The sequence below is a fragment of the Rhinopithecus bieti genome, unplaced genomic scaffold (genome assembly GCF_001698545.2).
Source record: "Rhinopithecus bieti isolate Rb0 unplaced genomic scaffold, ASM169854v2 scaffold_19840, whole genome shotgun sequence".
Classification (NCBI taxonomy): domain Eukaryota; kingdom Metazoa; phylum Chordata; class Mammalia; order Primates; family Cercopithecidae; genus Rhinopithecus; species Rhinopithecus bieti.
The window spans coordinates 1,561,401-1,585,758 of NW_016809771.1; the positions used below are offsets into that span (position 1 = coordinate 1,561,401).

The 24,358-nt window shown below is 37.3% G+C and overlaps 1 protein-coding gene across 1 annotated transcript in view; it reads left to right on the forward strand.

Moving 5' to 3' along the window:
- Window positions 1-24,358, forward strand: part of ENPEP (glutamyl aminopeptidase) — an 88,852-nt gene that overhangs the window by 28,620 nt on the left and 35,874 nt on the right. Inside the window, 7 exon segments of the mRNA XM_017890419.1 lie at window positions 5,725-5,845; window positions 8,394-8,548; window positions 8,986-9,099; window positions 12,475-12,609; window positions 14,426-14,510; window positions 19,319-19,383; window positions 19,524-19,675. Of these exon segments, the coding sequence (XP_017745908.1) occupies window positions 5,725-5,845; window positions 8,394-8,548; window positions 8,986-9,099; window positions 12,475-12,609; window positions 14,426-14,510; window positions 19,319-19,383; window positions 19,524-19,675 (827 nt within the window).

The following is a 24,358-nucleotide window of genomic DNA, read 5'->3' on the forward strand; positions in this document are numbered from 1 at the left end:
TAAAATATATATAAATATAAATAATAGGTTTATATATATTAAAAGTTTATATTTAACCTTTAATAGGGTTCTTAAATTAAAAAAGAAATATATGACTCTTTAAAAAAATAAAGAAGGAAGAAAATACATGTATGCATCCCTCCTCACTCCATGTTATTTGAATATGGGTAGTCACACACTTAAAAAATCATCTCAGTAAAGCAGGCACATAAACTAGAAAAATGCCAATTATTAAATAATGATGACAGGTCACGGGTAATTGACTGGACTTTATCATGGACAGAAGTGCTGAGGCTTAGCAGATGATAGGGGAGAGTCAGTCACCTCTGCCAAAGCCCAGAGAGAGGAGAAGGAGATGCAGATGGAGCATACATTAAAGGTAGGGTCAGAGAGCAGGAAGTGTGGTGAGGATGAGTGAAGGCATCAGCATAGGGGAGGATGCTTTTTAAAATCACCAAATCCAAACATCACAGATGTTCTGTTGTTACATGGATTACAGAAACCATGTTGGAGCTTTAAATGACAGAAAATGTTAGCGTGTTGGTAGAGTCCTTAATATAAAATGTTTGTGATATATGGTAGTTAAGAGACAGTTATGCTTTGGCTACTTATGTTACAAAATTAATGGACTGTAGCTATATATTCTCTGACTGTTTGGCTCTGTTGATCAAAGTAGCAGTCATAGAATAAAATCTATGATCTGATTTTTTTATGATAACTTCCTGTAAAATATTTCTTTTTTAAAATTTTATTTTAGGTTCGGGGTATATGTGCATGTTTGCTATATAATAAATTGCAAGTCATAGGGGTTTGGTGTACAGATTATTTCACTTCTTAGGTAATAAGCATAGTGCCCGATAGGTAGTTTTTCCATTCTCACCCTCCTCCCTCTCTACTTTCAAGTAGGCCCTGATGTCTATTGCTTCCTTCTTTGTGTCCGTGAGTACTCAATGTTTAGGTCCCACTTATAAGTGAGAAGATGTGGTATTTATTTCTCTGTTGCTATGCTAGCTCTCTTAGCTTTATCCATGCTGCTGCAAAGGACATGATCTCATTCTTTTTATGGCTGTGAAGTATTCCATGGTATATATATACCACATTTTATTTATACGCCCACTGTTGATGAAAATAGGTTGATCCCATCCATGTCTTTGCTACTGTGAATAGTGCTGTGATGAACATATGGAGGCCTGTGTTTTTATGGCAGAACAATTTATATTTCTTTGGTTGTATATCCTGTAAGAAGATGACTGGATCATTTGGTAATTCTGCTTTAGTTCTTTGAGAAATTGCCAAACTGCTTTCCACAATGTATAAACTAATTTACATTCCCACCAACAGTGTATAAGTGTTCCCGTTTCACTACAAGTTTGCCACCATGTTATTTTTTTGAGCTTTTAACAATAGCCATTCTGACTGGGCAAGATAATATCTCATTGTGGTTTTGATTTGCAATTCTCTAATGATTAGTGATGTTGAGCATTTTTTCATATGCTTGTGGGCCATATATGAAAAGTGTCTTTTGAAGAGTGTTTGTTCACATCCTTTGCCCATTTTTTAATAGGGTTGTTTGTTTTTGCTTGCTGATTTGTTTAAGTTCTTTATAGATTCTGGATATTTTACCTTAGTTGGATGCATAGTTTGCAGATATTTTCTCTCATTCTGTAGGTTGTCTGTTTACTCTGTTGATAGTTATTTTTGCTGTGCAGAAGCTCTTTAGTTTAAGTCTATTTGCCTACTTACGGTTTTATTGCAGTTTCTTTTGGCATCTTTGTCATGAAATCTTTGCCAGGTTCTGTTTGGAATGGTATTTCCTAGGTTATCTTCCAGGGTTTTTATAGTTTTAGGTTTTACACTTAAGTCTTTAAACTGTCTTGAGTTGACTTTTGTTTATGGTGTAAGGAAGGGGTCTAGTTTCAGTCTTCTGCATATGGCTAGTCATTTATCCCAGCATCATTTATTGAATAGAGAGCCTTATCCCTATTGCTTCTTTTTGTCAACTTTGTTGAAGATCAGATGGTTGTAGGCTTGTGGCATCATTTCTGGGCTCTCTATTCTGTGTCCTTGGTCTATGTATGTATTTTTGTCTTAGTACCATGCTCTTTTGGTTACTGTAGGCTTGTAGTATAGTTTAAAGTCAGGTAACATGATTCCTCCAGCTTTTCCTTTTTGCTTAAAATTACCTTGGCTATTATATTTTTGGTGCCATATAAATTTTAAAATAGTTTTTTCTAATTGTGTCAAAACTATCTCTGGTTGTTCGATAGGAATAGCATTGAATCTGTAAATTGCTTCGGGCAGTATGGCCATTTTAACAATATTGATTCTTCTTATTCATGATGTTTCTTTATTTTTGTCTGACTGAGTTAGTTTGGGGAGCCCGTTTTTAAGCTCTGAGATTATTTCTTCAGCTTGGCCTATTCTGCTGTTAATAATTGTGATTGCATTATGAAATTCTTGTAGTGTTTTTTTTAGCTCTGTCAGGTCACTTTGGTTCTTTCTTATAATGGTTATTTTGTCTTTCAGTTCCTGTATTGTTATATTGTAATCCTTAGATTCCTTGGATTGGGTTTCAACTTTCTCCTGAATCTCAATGATCTTCCTTCCTATCCATATTCTGAATTCTACTGCTATCATTTCAGTCATTTCAGCCTGGTTAAGAACCCATGCTGTGGAACTAGTGTGGTTGTTTGGAGGAAAGAAGCCAGTCTGGCTTTCTGAGTTGCCAGAGATCCTGCACTAGTTCTTTCTCATCTGTGTGGGCTGACGTTCCCTCAACTGTGGTGGCGGATGTTCCCTCAACTGTGGTGTAATTTGAGTACAGTCAGTTGATTTCTTTCCTGGATGTTTTCAGAGGACCAAGTGTTTGTGCTGGGTCATTATTTGTGGCTGAATTCATGTCCTTGGTTTCGCAGGGGTTTATGTTAGCAAAGTATTTTTGGTGTGAAGTTTAGGCTGTGATCCAGTAGATGGTGCTTAAGCATAATGGCCAGTAGTTAGGCTCTTGCTCAGCCACATGGCTCCTCTGTATTTCCTCCTGATTGCAACTGTGCTCTCTCTCAGTGCTCTGAAACTGTGGGCTCCTCTCCCACTCAAGTGTTGGCTGCAGATTTCAGCTTGGTACTCCTGGGCTGCTCACCACAGTCTTGGAGCAAGTTCAGGCTTTATGCTACTTCTGCAGCTTGGAGGCAGCAGGGGAAGGGACCTTGGCAGTCGTTGTGGCAGAGGGCTTTTCACTGGTCTTTTGGCACTCCATCCCAGAGAAATGCAGAGCCACTACTAATTGGTGCAATCAGCCCAGGGTCAGGTGGTTGTATTATGGGCCCAAGTCAAGGGCCTGCCTGGTGATGAGCAGGGGGTAACAGGATGTTGTGGCTGGGACAAACTAGCTTCTTCTCCTTAAGAAGGGTGGCTGCAGCTTACTGGAGGTATGGTTAAAGCACTCGGTCTTTGATCCGTCCCTAGTCCAAGGGCAGCAAGGGCAGTACCATTGCAGCAGCCATGGCAGAGGGGCTTTCAGTTGCCTCTGGGAGATCCACCTTAGAGAAAGGCAGAACTGCTGTTACTGGGAATGTTCAGCCAGGGGATGGGGCCACTGCACTGCCGGCCTGAGCTGAGGTCCCTGCTTAGTGAAGAGCTGACCCTGATTATGAAGGGTCATAGATCACAGATGATCTGCAGACTGACCAGGCTGCAAAGACAGAGCATATTTCTATGGACTTGAGTTTCTCAGAAACAAAAGAGGAAGGGACTGCTTTTATTTTGATTGAATTTACATTAACCATCAATCTTCTTTAAACACATTGCCTTCCCCTGTCACCAACAGAAATACAGAGAAAGAAAAATAAATTACATTGTCTCAGAAGCGTATTGCTTAAAGGGAGTTCATTTACTGACATGGGAAATGAGAAAATATTAGCAGAGAGAACACGTTGAGTCTTTCTCCTTCCCATTGCTCCATCTATGGTGGGAGACCTCACCATGATCTTTCATCTTCTTTCACAATTCTCTTTCGCTCCCCAAATATTATGTGCAGCACCAAAGCACTGAGTGTGTAGACAACAGTGGAGCGGGTCAAGAGGACTGCCCTTCCGGAAGTTTTTAATGGTAGAGAACAGACGTGATAGAAAATCTGAGAGTTTTGACACACCAGTTAGTTCACAGAGGAAAAATTCTGAGACTCTTGGTTTATGATATGGCAATCCTTTATGAACGTGGTGACCTTTATTTTAGATGGTCAATTCCCTTTACTCTGTTCAATGGCCAAAAACTGGAGACTTAGTTTCACTCAGTTTCTTGGACATTGCCTGTCATTGTTCACAAAGAGGACAGGAGGGTAATCCAAACAGTTTCACTTTCTGATTGCTTAACAACTATTAGAGAAAATGTATCATCGCTTCTGTAAGAAAAAAAAAAAAAACTTCTAAGAATATTGAGACAATTGAGTGAGTTGTGCCGTCTTCGGAGGTGAAGATGAACACATCTTTATTTATGCAAATAAAGCAAGAATGCCAATTACCCAATGGATGTGAGAATAGTGAGCCAGCACTGGTAATTTAAGGGATGTTCTTGAATGTGTTCTTTACATTAGTGAATCATTACAATGTTCTTTGCTTCTAGGAAAAGGTGGTTCAAGATGTGTGCCTAAATGAATACCAAAACTAGCAATGCATTGGGAATGATCAAGAGAGTAGGCAATATTTTCTTTTTTTCTTGTTTAAATCCTGAGTCAGCTGTTCTAATTAGGTAAATGATCTTGAACTTACTAAATGATTACATCTTTTGCTTTCTTTGAGGGTTTTGAATCAGGTTGTAGGCTTAGCAGATATGTTTTATTTGAATTTCTCGCAAACTTTTAGCAGACACTAGTTGTCTGAGGCACTGCTTCCTCTTTCACATATTGAGAAATGCCTAAACACCTGTGATATTCTTGTCCGGAGACCACATCTGCTTTCATAACACTATATTGAAGAGGATTCTTGAAAATTTTTTATAAAGTCAGACAGGCTTAGAATTGGGGACAAAAATCTGTACTTGGTTTGATTTATAAATTACGTCAAAAGGACACAAAGTAGTAACTTAGGGAATTGATGTAGCTTACCAAGATGACTTTCTCTCAGGAAAAGTTTGGATCATTATGTTTTAGGCTCTGGAGCTGAATAGTTGGAATATCAGAATGGTTATTTTGAAATAACTAGATAGAATAGCACAAGTGGAAAACACATATTCAGGGGCTCTTTAGATGAGAAAAATCCCATTAATTCAATTCCTCAAGGACAAATTACACAGAGAGAAAGAGACAGAGACAGAGAAAGAGAAAGAGCACGCAAGAAAGAAATTGATAGGTGAGTATATGGATGGATGACTAGATACATTCATAGATTTTAAGAAGATAATATATGTTCTAAGTAGAAAAAACTAATAACATTTTTCAAATGTCTGGGACATTGTGCCAACCGTTCTGTCTTATATTATTTCTAGTCATTAGAATCACTTAGTGAGTTGTGAAGTTTTATTAACATTTTATGTAAAATTCCTCCAGAGTCTCAGAGATGTGAAGCAATTTATGAGACAACACAGGTAGTAGGAGGCAGAATTGGAATTCAAGGTAGACATATTTGGCTCCAAAGTCCACTTTCTTTCAAGTATGTTATGCATCACAGTTTTGTGTTTTGTTGAATGAAGAATAATTTTCACTGAATTTTTTTGTGTTTTGTTTAATAGCTTACAATTTATGTCCAGCCAGAGCAAAAGCACACAGCTGAATATGCTGCAAACATAACTAAAAGTGTGTTTGATTATTTTGAAGAATACTTTGCTATGAATTATTCTCTTCCTAAATTAGGTGAGGATCATTTTAAAATTTTCTTATTTTAATATTGCCTTTGTTTTTATCTACGTTAACTCATTTCTTCTAATTATGTCACCATCAGTTAACAGTTATCCTTAAGTCCTTTTATTATATGCCTACAATATCTTGGGCTCAAGTGAGCCACCTGCCTTGGCCTCCCAAAGTACTAGGATTACAGGCATGGGCAACCATGCCCAGCCTGTACTCTGTTCTTATCTGATAAATATATAGTCTTGTGTTTCCAAATAAAGATGAAAGTATGTGCACAAAATTGCAGAGCTTGGTAGTGATGGAGCCACAAATAGCAACCTAGATCAGTTGATTTCAAAATCAGCATTCATCCCAATACTTGCTCTGCCTCCCTGTCATCAGTGAGTTAAAAAATAATAGGGATAAATGATGTTGTAAGAGTCCCAAGTGCTTACAGTCTTTCCATTGTTGTATAAGGCAAACTCTAGATTCCCCAGCAGTTTAATGAAATACTGGCGCTCCTTCCAGCAATAATGTTTTCTAATACAGAGGGAGGCATGCATTCTTATTAAAGCAAAAGTGGGGCTACAACCAAATTGGTGTGCATATGCCATTTCTGTCAATAGTGGAAATGCTTCAATAAGCTCGAAAGCTTTAAATATAACACCCATATAGATGTTTGTAGGGATGAAATGAAGGCGATAAAACAAATTAGCCAACAGTTGGCCTCCCTGTTTCTGTTTCTGCCTTTAGTTTAATAAATTATCAATGCAAACAAGAGGAATGCCAAATTCTTTGCATGGGAATGGCTGTGGCTCAGAGCAAGTTTGTAGATGCTGCATGTCTCTTCAATGGATACAGTTCTATTTTTTGATTGCTTAACAAATGTTAGTGAAGGAGCTGAAAAAAGAAACAAGTTTTCATCAAAATCAGAATATTGGGCCAGGTACAGTGGCTAACGCCTGTAATCCCAACATTTTGGGAGGCCCAGGTGGGCCGAGTCCAGAGGTTCAAGACCAGCCTGGCAACATGGTGAAACCCCATCGCTACAAAAAATACAAAAATTAGCCAGGTGGTTGTGGCACACACCTGTAGTCTCAGCTACTCAGGAGGCTGAGGTGGGAGGATCACTTGAGCCCAGGAGGTTGAGGCTGCAGTGAGCCATGATCGTGTCACTGCAGTCTGGGTGACAGAAGACCTTATTTCAATGTAAAAATATTAGAATAATATTTAATAAAATTTTGTGCACATGAATTTAAAGATCCTTTGCCTTTTATCTCAGTTGTAACACCCAGGATAACCTGAGAAGTGGAAATCTCACAAATTTATTACTCTCTTCTTCTCTCTTTCTTCTTCTCCCCAACTCCTTTATTCTGTTTTATGTGCATTTTCAACCCTCTCAGAATTAATTATATCTTAGACTCCTTAGAAGTGACTTCTGCATTTATTATATTCCAAAGAGTTAAATATACAAGAATTAGTTAGTTATAATGCCAATACTAACCAAAAAAAAAAAAAAAAAAGAAATTGCAAAAAATTCCTTTTGTTCAAGGATTAAGTGCAAACTGCCCTCCACAACATTATGAAAATACTGGCCCTTGGGGGAGATACTTCTCTACCTTTGAAATGACTGTCTTGTGATAAAATAACCAAACCTAAAAATGATGATAACATGAAAAGGAAACTACTATTGTAATCTTGACCTCTAAGATACATCCCTCTTCATTCTTTTATAAAAGCTTTAAGAATATTTTAACCAGAAAGAAAGGGCTTTCTCTTATATGTTAAGTGAAAAATCAATTTATTTTCATTTCTGTGCCTCATTTAAATTATACATAATAATAAAGAAATTACATTCTGTTCACCGCTCATTGACTGAGGAAGCTGTATTTTGGCCACTAATCAACTGAGCATTTTCTTTCTTGGAATTTAACATAGAACTGATCAACACTGCCTCCTCCTGTCAGATATTATGTGTAAGATTATAGAAACTCCTATCCAACATTTTAGAACTTTAAGGGAATTTAGAGAGAATGTAGTTAACTCCATGTTTCTCCAACTGATTTAATACATAAAAGCAGATGGTAAGCTATTAGATTGGTAGAGAATCAATTAAATTTCATAGAATTAGAGAAAAATGGAGTTTTATATTCTCGAATATTCTGTGTCTTTGGATGGAAAACTGTATCTGTACACTTGGAAGCTCAGAAGTTCTAAATACTAACCTGAAAACTTCTCTTTTTCCTCACAGCTTATCCCCTAAAACAGATGTAGCTAACAAAAATGAAATACAGAGAGAAACAAAAGACATACAATTATAGAGGCATTGCCATTACTGTCCTTCTTTAAAACAAAAACAAAGCATTGATATCTGGAGCCAGCAGGGAATGCTCTATGGAAATTCTGAGTGCATTAGGACTGAAATGTTTGCACACATGATTACAGTTCTTTACTCTAAGAAATTATTTTTAGCCTTTTAAAAAACATTCATCCAAATAACTTAATTTGGTAAGAAATGCTATGAATAAATGGAAAGAATGTATTTCTCACTGGACTCTTTCTTCTTCTATAGATAAAATCGCTATTCCAGATTTTGGCACTGGTGCTATGGAGAACTGGGGACTTATCACATACAGAGAAACGAACCTGCTTTATGACCCTGAGGAATCAGCCTCATCAAACCAACAGAGGGTGGCCACTGTGGTTGCCCATGAACTTGTGCATCAGGTATAGAATCTTATTACTGAATCAACTTGTTTTTTAAAAGTGGCTTAAGACCACAGGAATAATTCAAATTATTTATGACTTAGCAAATAAAAAATAGCCAACTCAGAAAAACTTGCATGAAAATCTTTCTTAGTACTAATAAACATTTAGCCATAAAGAGACTTTGAAACACATTGTTTTGCCTTCAGGAAATACACACGAGGCCTTCGTTTAAATTTACATACCCCAGTAATAACTAAATAAAGGCAATAAACTAAGGACAATTTAATATCATTTAAATAATCAGAATAAAGGAGAAAATAAATGTTAAATACAATGCCTGCCACTTCTGTCACAGTGACAACATTGGCGCGGACAAATAAATGTTTTGATATTTTCTAGGCCTCTCTACCATAACCATAAGAATGTAATTATCTCTTTATTGCTTATAATTTCAGTGGTTTGGAAATATTGTGACCATGGACTGGTGGGAAGACTTGTGGCTAAATGAAGGATTTGCTTCTTTCTTTGAGTTTCTGGGAGTAAACCATGCAGAAACAGACTGGCAAATGGTGAGTCCTAGACACATAAACTTGAAATCTCTCCTTTCCTCATGCAAAGCAGATAGAAGACTTGGTACTATGATCATGGTCACAAGTCAGATGGCAAGTACGGTGGTGAACGGGGAATTCCACTGTGAGGGATAGGGTGGAGCCAACTGACTTCCACTGAATCCACCTTGCCCAGAGCCTTTTCCCAGTCCCTAGAAGGGCAGCTGATCATCCCAGTCTGGGGATATCCTTGACAGAGTCACTCAAAAACACATTATCAAGGCAGGTAAAAAAAAAAAAAAAAAAAAAAAAAGGTGGCAAAGAAAATGTGAACTCTGTGTTCCAGAAAGTATTTATAGCACTAAACCTTTGAAAAAATGTCAGAGTCTCATTTGTGAATGATTTATCTTGTTTCAGACAGATTGTGGAAATAGTGTGATGAAGAGATAACATAAACTTAGTAGTTAGATTGAAGTTCAAATCCTGAACACATCATTTCTTGGATGCATGACAGGGAATATGACCTTGAGCAAGTTACATAATATCTCTGAGTCCATTTTATCCTTTATGAAATAGAACATTATTTTCTATCTTGTAAGCTGAAAAGCTCCCAAATGCACATGTAATGACTATTAACTTGTAGTGTGTCCCTCAGAGGCCTAGAATAGAAAATTTTGTGGACCCTAAATTTTTTTTTCAGAAAAGCTAGGTATATTTGTTATTTATATTTATATAACGGGAGTATTCTTATCTGATTGTATATATGAATGTACAAATATGTGGATGTGTCTAATTACCAGAGGGTTTGTACTATGTAAAATACCGCCCTCTACTGGACAGAATAAAAAAGTTAAATGCTTGAAGCCCTTACAGTTTCCCTAGCCTAATTTACAAAGTGAAAAGGCTCATTTACAACAACTACTTCTTTAAAAATCTTATCTACATCTGGGATTTTTTCAACTATGGAACTATTGACAGTTTGGAGTAGATAATTCTTTTTTTGTGGGGGACTTTCCTGTGCGTTGTATGATACTTAGCATCCCCAACTTCTACAATTGCCAGTAACCCGCCGGTTCCTGTTGTGACAACCAAAAATGTCTCCACATATTTCCAGGTGTCCTGTGGGGGACAAAAATCTCCTCCAGTTGAAAACCACTCATCTACATGGAAAATTGCTGATTTTATAATTTATTGAAAATAAACTGTATAAATGGAAAATTACGTTGTCCTTTATTTTCTCCCTTACAGTGTCCTGAGACCCTTATAGAAAACTGTTATAAGAAATTATAACATTTTAATATTGTCTAATATTCCAAGTTCTGTGTTTCAAAAGCAGTGGCTAAATTCCAGAAAAATTTACTCTGCACTTCTGAAATGAAATTTAATCACATGGTTCAACACAACAATTCATTCATTCCTTCATCTATTCATTCATTCCTTTTTCTTTTTTTTTATTTTTGAGATGGAGTCTCGCTCTGTTGCCCAGGCTGGAATGCAGTGGAGCAATCTCGGGTCACTGCAACCTCCACCTCCTGGGTTCAAGCAATTCTCCTGCCTCAGCCTCCTGAGTAGCTGGGACTATAGGCCCTCACCACCACTCTTGGCTAATTTTTATATTTTTAGTAGAGATGGGGTTTTGCCATGTTGGCCAGGCTGATCTTGAACTCCTTACCTCACGTGATCTGCCTGCCTCGGCCTCCCACAATCCTGAGATTACGGGCTTGAGCCACCGAGCCCAGCCTATTCATTCATTCTTCATTCAGCAAACGGGGGACCCCAAAATGAATAATGAATAAAACACATTTCTTGCCCTTAAGGAGTTCTCAATTTAAGATCTTGTGGAGGGAAGGGTCAGATAAATAAAGATATTTTATAAGCGAGCTCAATAAATACCACAATCACGGACCCTCGTTTCATGGGTGAAAAATCGGAAGGCCAGGAAAGTGATGTAACTTTCCAGCATCACAGAGATAGCTGGTAGCAACATCCCAAACCACACACACAGTTGGTGTAGTCAATCTTCCTGACACTGAGGACAGGATCTTTCTACTCACCATACCTAAACTTGCTAGGTATACAAAAATCAAAATCCAAGTCAAAATTATCTTGATTGGCAGTCATCACTTGACAGCAGTACCTTTCCTGTTATAAATGAAACCCGCATAATTGGAAAATGTAAGCTAATATAGCATACTCTTCTTTTGGAAATGTTTTTAATTAAGTAGAGCCAATGAAATTTTTAAAGTTAGTAGTGATAGGCCAGGCGCGGTGGCTCAAGCCTGTAATCCCAGCACTTTGGGAGGCCGAGATGGGCGGATCACGAGGTCAGGAGATCAAGACCATCCTGGCTAACACGGTGAAACCCCGTCTCTACTAAAACTACAAAAAACTAGCCGGGCGAGGTGGCGGCGCCTGTAGTCCCAGTTACCCGGGAGGCTGAGACAGGAGAATGGCATGAACCCGGGAGGCAGAGCTTGCAGTGAGCTGAGATCCGGCCACAGCACTCCAGCCCGGGCGACAGAGCGAGACTCCGTCTCAAAAAGTAAATAAATAAAAAAATAAAAAATAAAAAAAAAATAAAGTTAGTAGTGACTTAGCAGAGTTAGATTTCACAATCTTACTGCTTAAGAATCAAAATAACTGTAGCAGCTAATGGGTTAGGTTCTCATTCTGTGCCAGGTACTAATGCCAAGTACTAACCATGAATTTTATCATTGAATCCTGTGCACAGTTCCAAAAAGTAGAGGCCATCATTACTTCTATTTAATGGGTGAGGAAACTTGCTTAAACTTACATATCTAGAAAGCAGAAAGACTGAGCTTTGAGCCAAGGAAGTCTGTCAGTACTGCTAGGCCTGTCAACCACTCTGTATTGCTGACAAAACCTAGGAGGGAAACAAGACATGATTAGAACTAATGGATAAACTGCTAATATTTTCTTTCATTAATTATGAATTATCCAAATTCTGACAACAAGGTGATTTAAAAAAACCCTGAACATCAATATTTGGCAAATTGATATGCTACCTCACTTAATTCTTAGGCCAAATCTGTGGGGCCATGTCATCGTTCTCATTGCACAGATATAGAAATAGGGCTTGAAAAGTTTGGCACATGTCCAAAAGTCATACAGAAGTAGCAGGAGCAGAATTCACAGAAGTTGATGTCTTCTTGGCCTGTCATCTGGGGGAAAAATTAAAAGGAATTATTAGTAGAAGAAGGGAATGAAATCAATATCGACCAATCAGTGCGAAATATGATTAATTTGAAGATCTAATGTTTAAGTAACAAGTCATTTATATTTATTTTCCTCCAATTTTTCTTATATATGGTATTTTAATTTATAAACTAGTATAAAGAAAACACTATATTTCTTTGGCTCATTCTTTCATTTCAGCGTGACCAAATGTTACTTGAAGATGTGTTACCTGTACAAGAGGATGATTCTTTGATGTCTTCACATCCAATTGTTGTGACTGTGACAACCCCTGATGAAATAACATCTGTTTTTGATGGAATATCCTATAGTAAGGTGGGGGAAATAGAACATTGTTTTGAACATCTTCCTGTTTAGTGACTTTTCTTTTAGTAGATGCCTAAAAATGGTAAGAATGGTCACACTGTGCCAGTGAGCTTTGGAAAATGGTGTAGAACTTATTCTGAGTGCTGAATATTCAATAGTTCGTGCTTTTCAGTAGAATGTATTGCTGGTCATTGTCACAGGATTTTAAAAGAGATTTTAAAAAATTTCTCTTTACACATTTGTTTATAATTATTTTCATTCTGATAATTGAGTATTTAGACTTTAAACATCACAATTCAAATTGTTTTATTTGATTTTTTAAAAGACAATAAATCTTTTTCTTCTATGTGGTCAACAAGAAATGCCATATATGTGCACAGCTTTTCTAGTAGAACCTTTTAGTGCCTGCAATAAACATTTAAATCCAACTCAGAAGGAAATACTTTTATTCCTTTTTAGAAGTTGTAAAGATGAATTTGTTAGCATATTGTAGGTGAGGTTTCCACTAACATTTTATGAAAAGTTGCTGAAAATCTATAACTCCAAGATTTATGTGACACATTCTGTCCCACTATATTTCATATAATCTCTCCTTCAAACATATTCCATATCTGTATGTAACATAATTTAAATTTTTATTTTAGTCATTTTCTACCTCAGCTTCTCATGGTTTTCCCGCTACATTGAAGTGCTTAGAAGCTACTGCAAACTAATATATTTTGTTATCCTGAGTGATACCTAAAGTTTTATTTGAGTCAAAAATATTATAATTATTAAAATGAATACTTGAGTGAAAAAAACTTCTATGTATTAGAATTGGAAATTTTTAGCATCATATTTTTTGACTTTCCCTCTCACTTTCCCTCTCATATGATTCCCATGGTGTATGTTCAGCCTTCTTGTATTCATTTTTCTTTGACATTATGAATGATTCCTTTTATCTTTATGTTAAAATGAAAATTTCAAAACCACTTATAGCCTATTCTAGTTGTTCACATGGGAGAAGTTTAAATTTATTGAACCATTTTTCCCCTTAGTCCTAGATACTCCTCAGGTTTAAGATATCAAGTCCAAGATAAATAAATGTTTCTAGGCCTTTAGCTTTCTAAATAGCTATAAAATTAATTTAGAATTCTTAATTACTTACAGTAAAATTACTAACTTAAGTGGGGACAGTGTTTTTTTAATTCAGTTACTTGAAAATTGATTTAAAATATTATAAATTGTGCATTTCACTACTAACCCTATAACACATAAAAAGAAAATACAGAGCCAAGGTGTTCATCAGATTTTTCAAATGAAAGAAAAGCAAATGAGATAGACCACTGAGAAGATAAAGATTGTATGCCTAAATTATGTATCCATGTATATTAAGCTGTTTGACCAGATAATTCCTTGACTATCTACTTCCCTCTACTAAATCTAATTCTTATTTTCAAGTATGAAAATATATTTAGTAAGCTGGCAGAATTTTACCCTGAAACGACTTTCCTCATTCATCACAGAATGTGATTTTTTAGACTATTTCTCTTTCATTAAGAAAGCCCCATCTGCTGGTTTATTTGGGGAAGTGCAATAATTATTTATATTTATTATATAAATAAATTTCTCTTTACCTTTTAGTTATTTTAGAAGCATAGATACAGGGGCTGTGCCAAGTGGTATTTTCATCCTCAAATCATAGAGCCACATAATTTAGCAGAATCCTCTTGAGGAACTAATCTCACGAATATGATCATGAAATACTAGTTGCAAGAGTAATAACTGATAATTGTTCCTTACATAGCCTTTATTAGTTTCATTTGTCTTTTTTTCTCCATTGTAGGGAGCTTCCATTTTGAGAATGCTTGAAGACTGGATAAAACCAGAGAATTTTCAAAAAGGATGTCAGGTATGATTTATTACTTTTAGTGATATCAAAAAATAAACTACACTGATACGTGGCTGGTGACTGTTAAGATATGTGTTTAGCCGGGCGCGGTGGCTCACGCCTGTAATCCCAGCACTTTGGGAGGCTGAGGCGGGCGGATCACAAGGTCAGGAGATCGAGACCATGTTGAAACCGCGTCTGTACTAAAATGCAAAAAATTAGCCGGGCGCGGTGGCGGGCGCCTGTAGTCCCAGCTCCTCAGGAGGCTGAGGCAGGAGAATGGCGTGAACCCGGGAGGCGGAGCTTGCAGTGAGCTGAGATCGCGCCACTGCACTCCAGCCCGGGCGACAGAGCGAGACTCTGTCTCAAAAAAAAAAAAAAAAAAAAAAGATATGTGTTTAATCAAGGATAATTTCTTTTTTATTCTTTTTACTGAGGAATAGATAATATAGCAAAAGATAAAAAGATGATTTTACATCCAATTGAGTACCTGCATTGTATCTGTAATGATCATTTAGCAGAAGTCTTATGGAGAAGTTGAAACAAATTACTTAGTTATTTTTGAAACTCCTTACATGTGTATTAGTCAGCTTGGGCTGCCATAAGGAAATACCATAGACTGGGTGGCTTAAACAACAGAAATGCATTTTCTCGCAGTTATGGAGGCTGGAAAGTCCAAGATCAAAGTGCTGGCCGATTCCGTTTCTGGTGAAGCCTCTCTTCTGGGCTTGCAGATGGTAGACTTCCCACTGTGTCCTCACATAGAAGAGAGAAAGAGAGGGAGAGAGAGAGAGAGAGAGCACTCTGGTGTCTCTTACAAGGATACTGGTTCCATCATAAGGGTCCCAGACTCATGATCTCATCTAAATGTGACACCTCCCAAAGGCTTCGTTTCTAAATACTATCACACTGGGGGTTAAGGCTTATGTGAATTTCAGGGAATACGATTCTTTCCATAGCAACATGATATAAACATTTAAATCTCTCTATAAAGGTCATCCCTTACACTGAGTATAAGACTTTTCCCTTATTATTAGATTAGAAAAGATCAATATTAGTATGCTTATTACAATGGAGTCAATGAATAAAGAGGCTTCCTTTTGGTAACAGAAATGACAATAAACTTTCTGAAGCATTTCGCACATCCTATTTAAGTGTATTATTTATTTCAGCAGATGTTTCTGTTTCATTTTCGTTCTTCTAATAGACCCTAAGCCAATCGGCCCAGGTTTGTTTATTTTAAATTTTATCAAAGTAGCTACAATGTGTCCCTATAACTGCCGTCTCTGCAGGTTGGCCCCATTCCAGCCTAGAAATGAAGTTCTCTTCGTACTCTTTCCCTTCCATCTCCATCCTGCCTACTGTGGTAACCCAGGTAGTCAGGCGCAGCAGTGCTCATGGTATCCAACCCAGAGAGCAGAAAACAGGTTGGAGAAATGCCCCCTGCTGGCTGCCGCAGAAAGTACTTCCTCTGTATGTGATTCTCCAGGAGGTGGTCACCGTTCCCATAGATTTCACTCCCATCAAGCCTTCTTATGTGGCATTTAGCCCTCTCTACACTACTCTAAAAGAAAATGGCCCCCTTCTACCCAATAGTGAAACACCTAGGTGATTATTAAAGTAAGAAATAAAGTCAAGAGTTAGGAAATATTTGGGAAGTGTATCAGTATATTTTAACCCCTTGTCTATTAGCAAAATAAGAGACATTAGATGCAAAGAGAGAAGCTATGTGCTTGTGCTTCTGCTTACATGAGAACATCTTGTAACTTTTCCATAAGTTTCAAACTCAAATTTTATCATATATTCCCTCATTGTAAGCATTATCATTATTATTATTGAGACAGAGTCTCACTCTGTCGCCAAGGCTGGAGCGCAGTGGCATGGTCTTGGCTCATTGCAATCTCTGCCTCCCGGGTTCAAGCGATTCTCATGTCTCAGTCTCCTGAGTAGCTGGGATTACAGGCACCACCACACCCGGCTAATTTTCATATTTTTAGTAGAGACGGGGTGTCGCCATGTTGCCCAGGCTGGTCTTGAACTTGTGAGCTGAAGAGATCCGCCTGCTTCGGCCTCCCAAAGTGCTGGGATTTACAGCCATGAGCCGCTGTGCCCAGCCCATTGTTAGCATCTTTAATCAGGAGCTCTGTCTTCTATATCTTTACCTATACTGCAGGGCCTAGTTTAATTACACATATTAAGTTGTCCTGAAAATGTTTGTTAAATGAATGAACAAGTGAATAGTCTATAATAAATTATACAGAATATGGAAATAAAGAAAATTCGTTTTCAAAAATTAAGTTAAAATTCAATTTGTATAGTTTTGATTTTAAATTAAATTTTAATAAATAACATACTTTTGGCATCTTCAGAGCTGACTTCAAATTAAATAATCTTTCATATTGACTTTTATAGAGAAGTACCAAGAGTCCTTGAAAATGAATAGCTATCCTCATATTTCCTTTAACCCAGTATCTATGTTAAAATTAATACTAAAAACCAGTTTTGTCTAAAACTAATAATTCTCAAGTTAAAAGTCTTCCTTTAACTGTGATCACAGATGGTGTTAAAAACTGAACTAGGAAGTATAGATATTTATATTTCATACCATTATAGTGCTATGGAATGAATTTACACAAAACACCCAAACACTCTTTTCCTTCAATCTTCAAACACTAGCTAATATCTGAAAATAGTATATGATAGATACAGGCCACATCCAATAAGCAATCTGACCAACTGGAACATAGTTCCATAGTTCAGATAGTTTGAGCATCCCAACAATATCCTCCTTGAGTTGTCATCATCACTCTATGATTGTTGCCCTGAAATCCCACAGTCTGTGAATGGGAGTTCAAGGTATTTCCGTTGCAAATACTAACTTTCTTCCCAAAGTGACTCTTTATTAGCTAACCTGGTGTGGAACTAAATCTGGGGGTGGCCAGTTGTCTATTCTCTTTCATGCTCATCACCTTGCCCCAAACTCAACCTCAAACAGCAAAATAGGTGCAGGATGGGGGAAATAAGAACAAAATTATCAACTGGAAAATCTTTAAGGCTATACTTGTACATAAAAGATGTAATAGAGAAGGGGGCATTCATAACAATATGTGGTCATGATATAGAAACAGAATACATTCTTCCTTTCTTTTTCTTCTGGTATCAGTAGTACTGTCGATAAGACAGGAGTGGGTCAGCTGGAAAATGTCTTTTCCCTTCTTGGGATACTAGTAACAGAAACATTGTTCGTTTCCTTTTGTGCTCACTGATTCCAATTAATAATGAACTATGACCTAGGTCATCATGTAATTTGGACTTGAATGACTACATGATTATTCAAGGTGAAGAGGGAAGTGTCCTAATATAGAATATTCAGAAGCACTAATCTAGACAATATAAAATTAGTACCTTTTAATATGCTGATTACATAAATTTCCATTCAGCCTGTGGTTCATGAGAAGCAAGAAACTGCAATTTTAAAACCAGTAACAACAATTACAGTGATAAAAACCACATGCACACTGATTCAGGGTTCAGAATTCTCCTCTCAGGCAAATCTCTTCACCTCTGAAGGCACCCAGGTAGTTAGGGGGAGCAGTTTCCTTCACCTCAAAATGTGGGAGCTCTATTAAAAATGTTTAAAGTCCCCTCCAATTCCACGAATGCATGTTTCTAAGCTAAAGACATTGTAGTAGTCAAATAAACTCCTCTAAATTAATTTTAAAAGACACTATTCAATAGAAATTGTCATCAAAACACAGCTATGGTTATAATTATTACTATACAAGTATTCAATTATTATTATTTTAAAATATTAGACATTTGATTTACCAAATATTCAACTATTTTATTAAGATACGATGAATGATTTGTGCAACTCTGTAATGAATACCTGAAAGGGATTGCTGCTTCTCCCTTCCTTTGCCTGCCCTCTGGTGGTAGTGCCAAGAAGTGAATTAACCAAAAGAACAAATATGGAGGCCGCATTCCAAAGTGGCTTCACCCCTCTTCCAGACTTCTTGGAGTCCTGGTAATACTGTTTTATCTCTATGCCTGAAAAGAAGAGGCATTTAGGAGGTAACGTGATTTAGGTACAGCACCTACTGAAAATTGTAGCAACTTAGAGTGAAAATGATATGTGCAAAGTTAACATTAAGAACACTGAACATGGTTCCATTTCTATCAAAGACCTCCACTTTCAGTCAGGACAATTCTAGAAAGCAACGGAGGAGTGATACAACAGGAGCTTTGGAAAGTGTACTGGCAAACTCCAAGTGGCTCCCAGTTATGGGATTAGAAGACTGGGAATTTTTTTTCTGGGGATAAATCACACTATCTTTGAAAACTCACATATAGAAAGAGTTTTTGTAAAGAAAATTGCCAAAAGAAACTTAAAAGACTTGTACTTTAAAATATTTGAAGAGTGAAGACTTATGCTTTACAGTGAATAATGTCCGCAATTCATCCACCACCACCACCACCATCATCATCATCATTATTATTCAAAAGGTTGTATATTTATTTCCTTAGAGCAGAGATCAGCAAGCTACTGTCTTCAGGCCAAATCTGGCCCACCATCCATGTATTTTTTAAGGCCCATAAACTAAATATGGTTTCCACATTATTAAATGGTTGAAAAAAAATCAAAAGAAGAAGAATATTTTATGATATATGAACATTGTATGGAATTCAAATATCAGTGCAACAGCCATGCTCATTCATGTACACGTTGTCTATGGCTGGTTTTGTGCAATGGAGGCAGAATTGAGTAGTAGGGGTTCAGTTCGTCTTATGAAAGGATGAGAAAAGCAAACATTGACTTCTAACATACTCATTATCTTTTACACACAGATGTACTTGGAAAATACCAATTCAAGAATGCAAAAACTTCTGATTTTTGGGCAGCACTGGAAGAGGTAAGGAAGAGTATATATCCCCAAATATTTCTTTGTCTGATTTACAAATGGCTTACCAATCATTTTCTAATCTAACTATTCTATCCTTTTTTTTCTTGTATTTGTTAATTATTTAGTCTCCATTTTGTTTTCAATCTTAGGCGAGTAGGCTCCCAGTGAAAGAAGTAATGGACACCTGGACCAGACAGATGGGTTATCCTGTGCTTAATGTGAATGGTGTCAAGAACATCACACAGAAACGGTTTCTGCTGGACTCAAGAGCTAACCCTTCTCAGCCCACTTCAGATCTTGGGTAAGGCTCTATAATGCATTTGAAAAAAACACAGAAATTTGGCAGAAATATTGGCCATTTATTTTATATCCTATTCTTGAGTACATGATGGATGACTGATATACAAGTATAAAGCCACAGTGCCTTTAGGGGAACAAGGGATTAAAAAATAACCAAGTGATTTCCAGGTTTGAAATGGTGGGCAGAGCACATGCATCCATGTCCTGTTCTTTACAGATATTGAAGAGAGGAATGGAATCACCTAAAGAAATAAATCTACAGGAATAAAGAAAATAAAGGGAGGGGCCGTATGTGTCACAGAGTTCTGAAGAAGAAAAGCAGAAGGAAAAATACAGTCTGAGGAAAATACAATCAGATAATAATAAGGGAACTTCCCTATCCCTAGACAGGTTCTAGGTTCAGTGTCAGCATAAAGACTGAAGAGTAAGAGTGAGAAGTGAGGCTGAAAATAGGGCAATGAATTGATAGTCTAGTCTCAGGACAATTGTGCCAGTTGGACCACCCCTCACCCCTACTTTCTCTCCGCCACCTACCATTTCTTTGTCTGCACAGAGCTCTCAGAAATCTGGCAATGGCCCCAGGAAAAATACAGTGGGCTTGTTTCCTAAAGAAATTGACTAAAACAGTAGAGGAGAGCTAAGGATTTCCATTTGGTTGAGACTCTCAGAGTAAAGCCTCCCTCATTATGTCATTTGCAGGATGGGTGGGCTGGAGCTGACAGCACCCCTCATACACACACACAGAGCTCCCAGTCAGACCTTCTGCTCAGCAGAGAAACTTATTTCAAAAATACAACTCCCTGCAGCCTGGGCAACATAACAAGAGCCCGTCTCAAGGCACGGGAGTATGGTAGTTCACGCCTGTAGTCCTAGCTAGTCAGAAGGCTGAGACCTGAAGATGACTGAGTCATCTCAAGTCAGGAGTTTGAGGCTGCAGCGAGCCATGATCGCACCACTGCACTCCAGCCTAGGTGGCAGACAAGAGCTCATCCCTAAAAATAATAAAATAAGATAAAATAAATAATAATTATATATATACACACACACACACACATATATATATAATCCCTTCTCGATAATAGAGAGAGTACACACCAGCCATCTGAATCAATTTAATTCTTTTTTAAATATGAATGACAAAGATCACAAGATACATGAAAACAATTTGGAAGGATAAAAGGTTAAAATTTCATGTGAAAAAACAAACAAACAAATCCTGACTTTATAAGATGCATAACTAAGGAAACAAAATAAATGTATGAGATATATTCGGAGATGAAGAACAATTACACCAGTTAACTAGGAGAAGAATGTCTTAGGACAAATTGAGAACACAAAATAACTCTGAAAGATTAAATTTCTGATTCTCAAAAAAATTAACAGACCAACTAAAAATAAATTTGGCAAATCCTCCAAAAACATAGGGCAAACACACATAGAGCTGGCAAATATGAAAGAGAAGACAAATATGAAAAGTCTAACACCCAACAGATAGGCGTGCTTTTTGTTTGTTTGTTTGGCCTTTTTTTTTTTTTTTTTAAGACGGAGTCTCACTCTGTCACCCAGTCAGCCCACTGCAACCTCCGCCTCCTGGGTTCAAGCAATTCTCCTGCCTCAACCTCCCGAGTAGCTGGGATTACAGGTGCATGCCACCACACCCAGCTAATTTTTGTATTTTTAGTAAAGATGAAATTTCACCATGTTAATCAGGCTGGTCTTAAACTCTTGACCTCAGGTGACCCACCCGGCTCGGCCTCTCAAAGTGCCGGGATTACAGGGGTGAGCCACTGTGCCTGGACTAGATAGGATTCTTTTTCCCATTTCACCCATGCCCCGTTGTTATTGCCCCCTCTTTCAACATTTGAATCCTTTGTTTTAGTAGAGAGAATCTTTCACCCATTCCCACCCAGGTGTCCTATAATCTCCACTGCCTGATTGTCGCTGAAGAGACCCTTTGTCTTCTTTTTCTCTTTCTTAATGATTTCATTGACATAATTTTACAGTCACATATATAAATTATTGTAAGATCAATTATCCTGTAGCAATTAGAATAACACAAAAAGATGTTTTAGAAAGTCTTTAATAACTCTAAACTGATTCCTTTATATTGTTTTACGTTCTAGCAAATTAGATTGACCACCTCTAATACCACTAGAATGGATATTAAATCTAAAAATATGTCTCTTGTCAAACAAGCTTCCATTTGGAAAGTTTGACAGTAATTATTCTCTCTTACTATATGAGTCCACTGATTTGCTGATCCTCAATTAATTGGGAGACGGAGCAGGAGGTGGAGTAGGGTAGGGAGGGTCACAGAAGGCTTTATTTTCCAAGGATGTGGTATTTTAGGTGAGCAAATTGGTGTGGGGAAGTGACTGCTCTAGATGTTCAAAACAGAAACTATGGCCAGGCGTGGTGGCTCATGCCTGTAATCCCAGGACTTTGGGAGGCTGAGGTGGGTGGATCACTCGAGGTCAGGAGTTCGCGACCAGCCTGGCCGACCTGATGAAACCCTGTCTCTACTGAAAATACAAAAATTAGCCGGGCATGGTAGCACACACCTGTAATTCCAGCTACTTGGGAGGCTGAGGCAGGAGACTTGCTTGAACCTGGGAGGCGGAGGTTGCAATGAACTGAGATCATGCTACTGCACTCCAACCTGTGTGACAGAGTGAGAATCTGTCTCAAAAAAACAAAACAATCCCCCCACCCCGCAAAACAGAAGCTATAACATATATGAAAGCCCTAAAGTCTTGTACACATGATTTACAACACTTATTGAACATTGACCAAGTGATTGGTACTATTTTAAGCACTTCAGATGTATTTTGTTTTATAGTAAATGAGGAATTTGTGGCAAAAGTGATTAAGTAATTTGTTCAAGGTCACACAGTGTAAATAATGGAGCCTTGATGTGAACCCAGGCAGTCTGCTTCCAAGAAACGGGATAGCAGAGAGTGACTGGGAAAGTGATGTGAGGTGAAGATGAAGAGGAAGGCAGGGACCAGGTATGCAGACCATGTTAAAGATTTTGGAAAATAGTGTGCAAATTTGAGGATTTTAAGGAGAGAATTGGCAGGATCACATTTAAATTTTTCAAAGTTCTCCTCTGGCTGCACTGTGGAGAATTGATCACAGATCCTGGGCAGTGGGGGAGGAGTGGAGGCAGGGAGACCAGTTAGAACAATATTGCAATGAGCAGCCCACGTGACAGTTGACAGAAACGATAGGCCTGGACTAGGTAAGAGTGGCTGTGGGCTGGAGGGCATGGTAGATGTTCCAAAGATTTTGTTGAGCTAAAATTCCTAATTAAAGAACAATGTGGAAGGAATTCAATCAGGTGAATCGGCAGAGAACAATCTCCTTTTAGAATATTGTTCTCATCTTGCACCATTGTGATCGTAGTCATATTTATTCAGAAGAGAAAGATCTTTATAGTCTCATTTCATGATGAGTACTGTATAAGGTGGGTAACAGAGCCTGTTTCCTGGATTACAGTTCAGGGGTTGGGGAAATAAGTCACACTACAGCACACTCAGGTGTTTCCAAAAATTAAAATTGCCGAAACACTTGACTTTCCAAGGCATCAGAGAATGATGAACTCTCACAATTATTAAATTAGCTGCTTCCAAGATGCCAGTTGACACCTGAACTGGAGAAGCCTTGAGAAAGCCATTGTACTCACCTCGTTGAGGCCCATCTTTGGCCTCTCTTCCTGGAAACCTCAGGCACCCAGCCTTGCACACTAAGTGACATTCAGAGAAACTGGGAATCCTGCTATAATGCAAGTTCTGAAAATCAATAGGTCACACTACAACAAAGGAAATTTGACTACTTAGACCAATATGAGGTCCCTTCAGGGAGTGTCTGTATACTCCCTGAACTACAAAGGTAAGTGTACTCCTTACCTTTATTTTAGAAAGGAAAGATGAGATGATGATGGAGAAAACCTTTGTTTTTCACTTTTTCCTCTTCATGATACATGAATTGAAACATAGATCTGACTTGATTGCAGGTGATAATTCAACTACAAAAATCATAGAATAATCTCTGTGATTGTTCTGTTAACAACTATCAAGTGTTTCTTTTATAGTTACTGTTTTGTGTTCCAGCAAATTAGATTAACTATTTAATACTGCTGAAGCCTCTGGATATTAAAATTTAAAAAGTATTTCTCTCTAGAGAAATAAACTTACACTGGGAAAATTTCCCAGTAACTGTTACTTCCTCTCATATGTATCCATTAATTTGTTAAGCCAAAGACAGTCAATAATTTAAACTAAGGAGTTTTTTAAATTAATGGGGTTGGATTTTTAAGAGCTGCTTGTTGGTTATGAATTTCTCTCCACACAAACCAAACAATTTTACTGCCAAGTGAACTAAATATATCATTAGGTATAAAATCACTTTTTGTAACAATAAATTTTAAAATTTTATTCACCAAGACTTAGAACATAGAACTGTATTAACATTTATACTTTCTTTAATATTTGTCTTCAGTTTCCATCTTCAGATACTATTTTCATTTTATTTATATTCATAGTTGCATGATTTTTTGTGATGGCTTATCATAAATTTAATATGTTCATTCTACTTTTATTTTTTAAGAAGTCATATATGCATAGGAAAAGAAACTTAGAAAATAGGTTCTTCTCTGTTGAGCACGTTTGTTAAAATCAGTAGT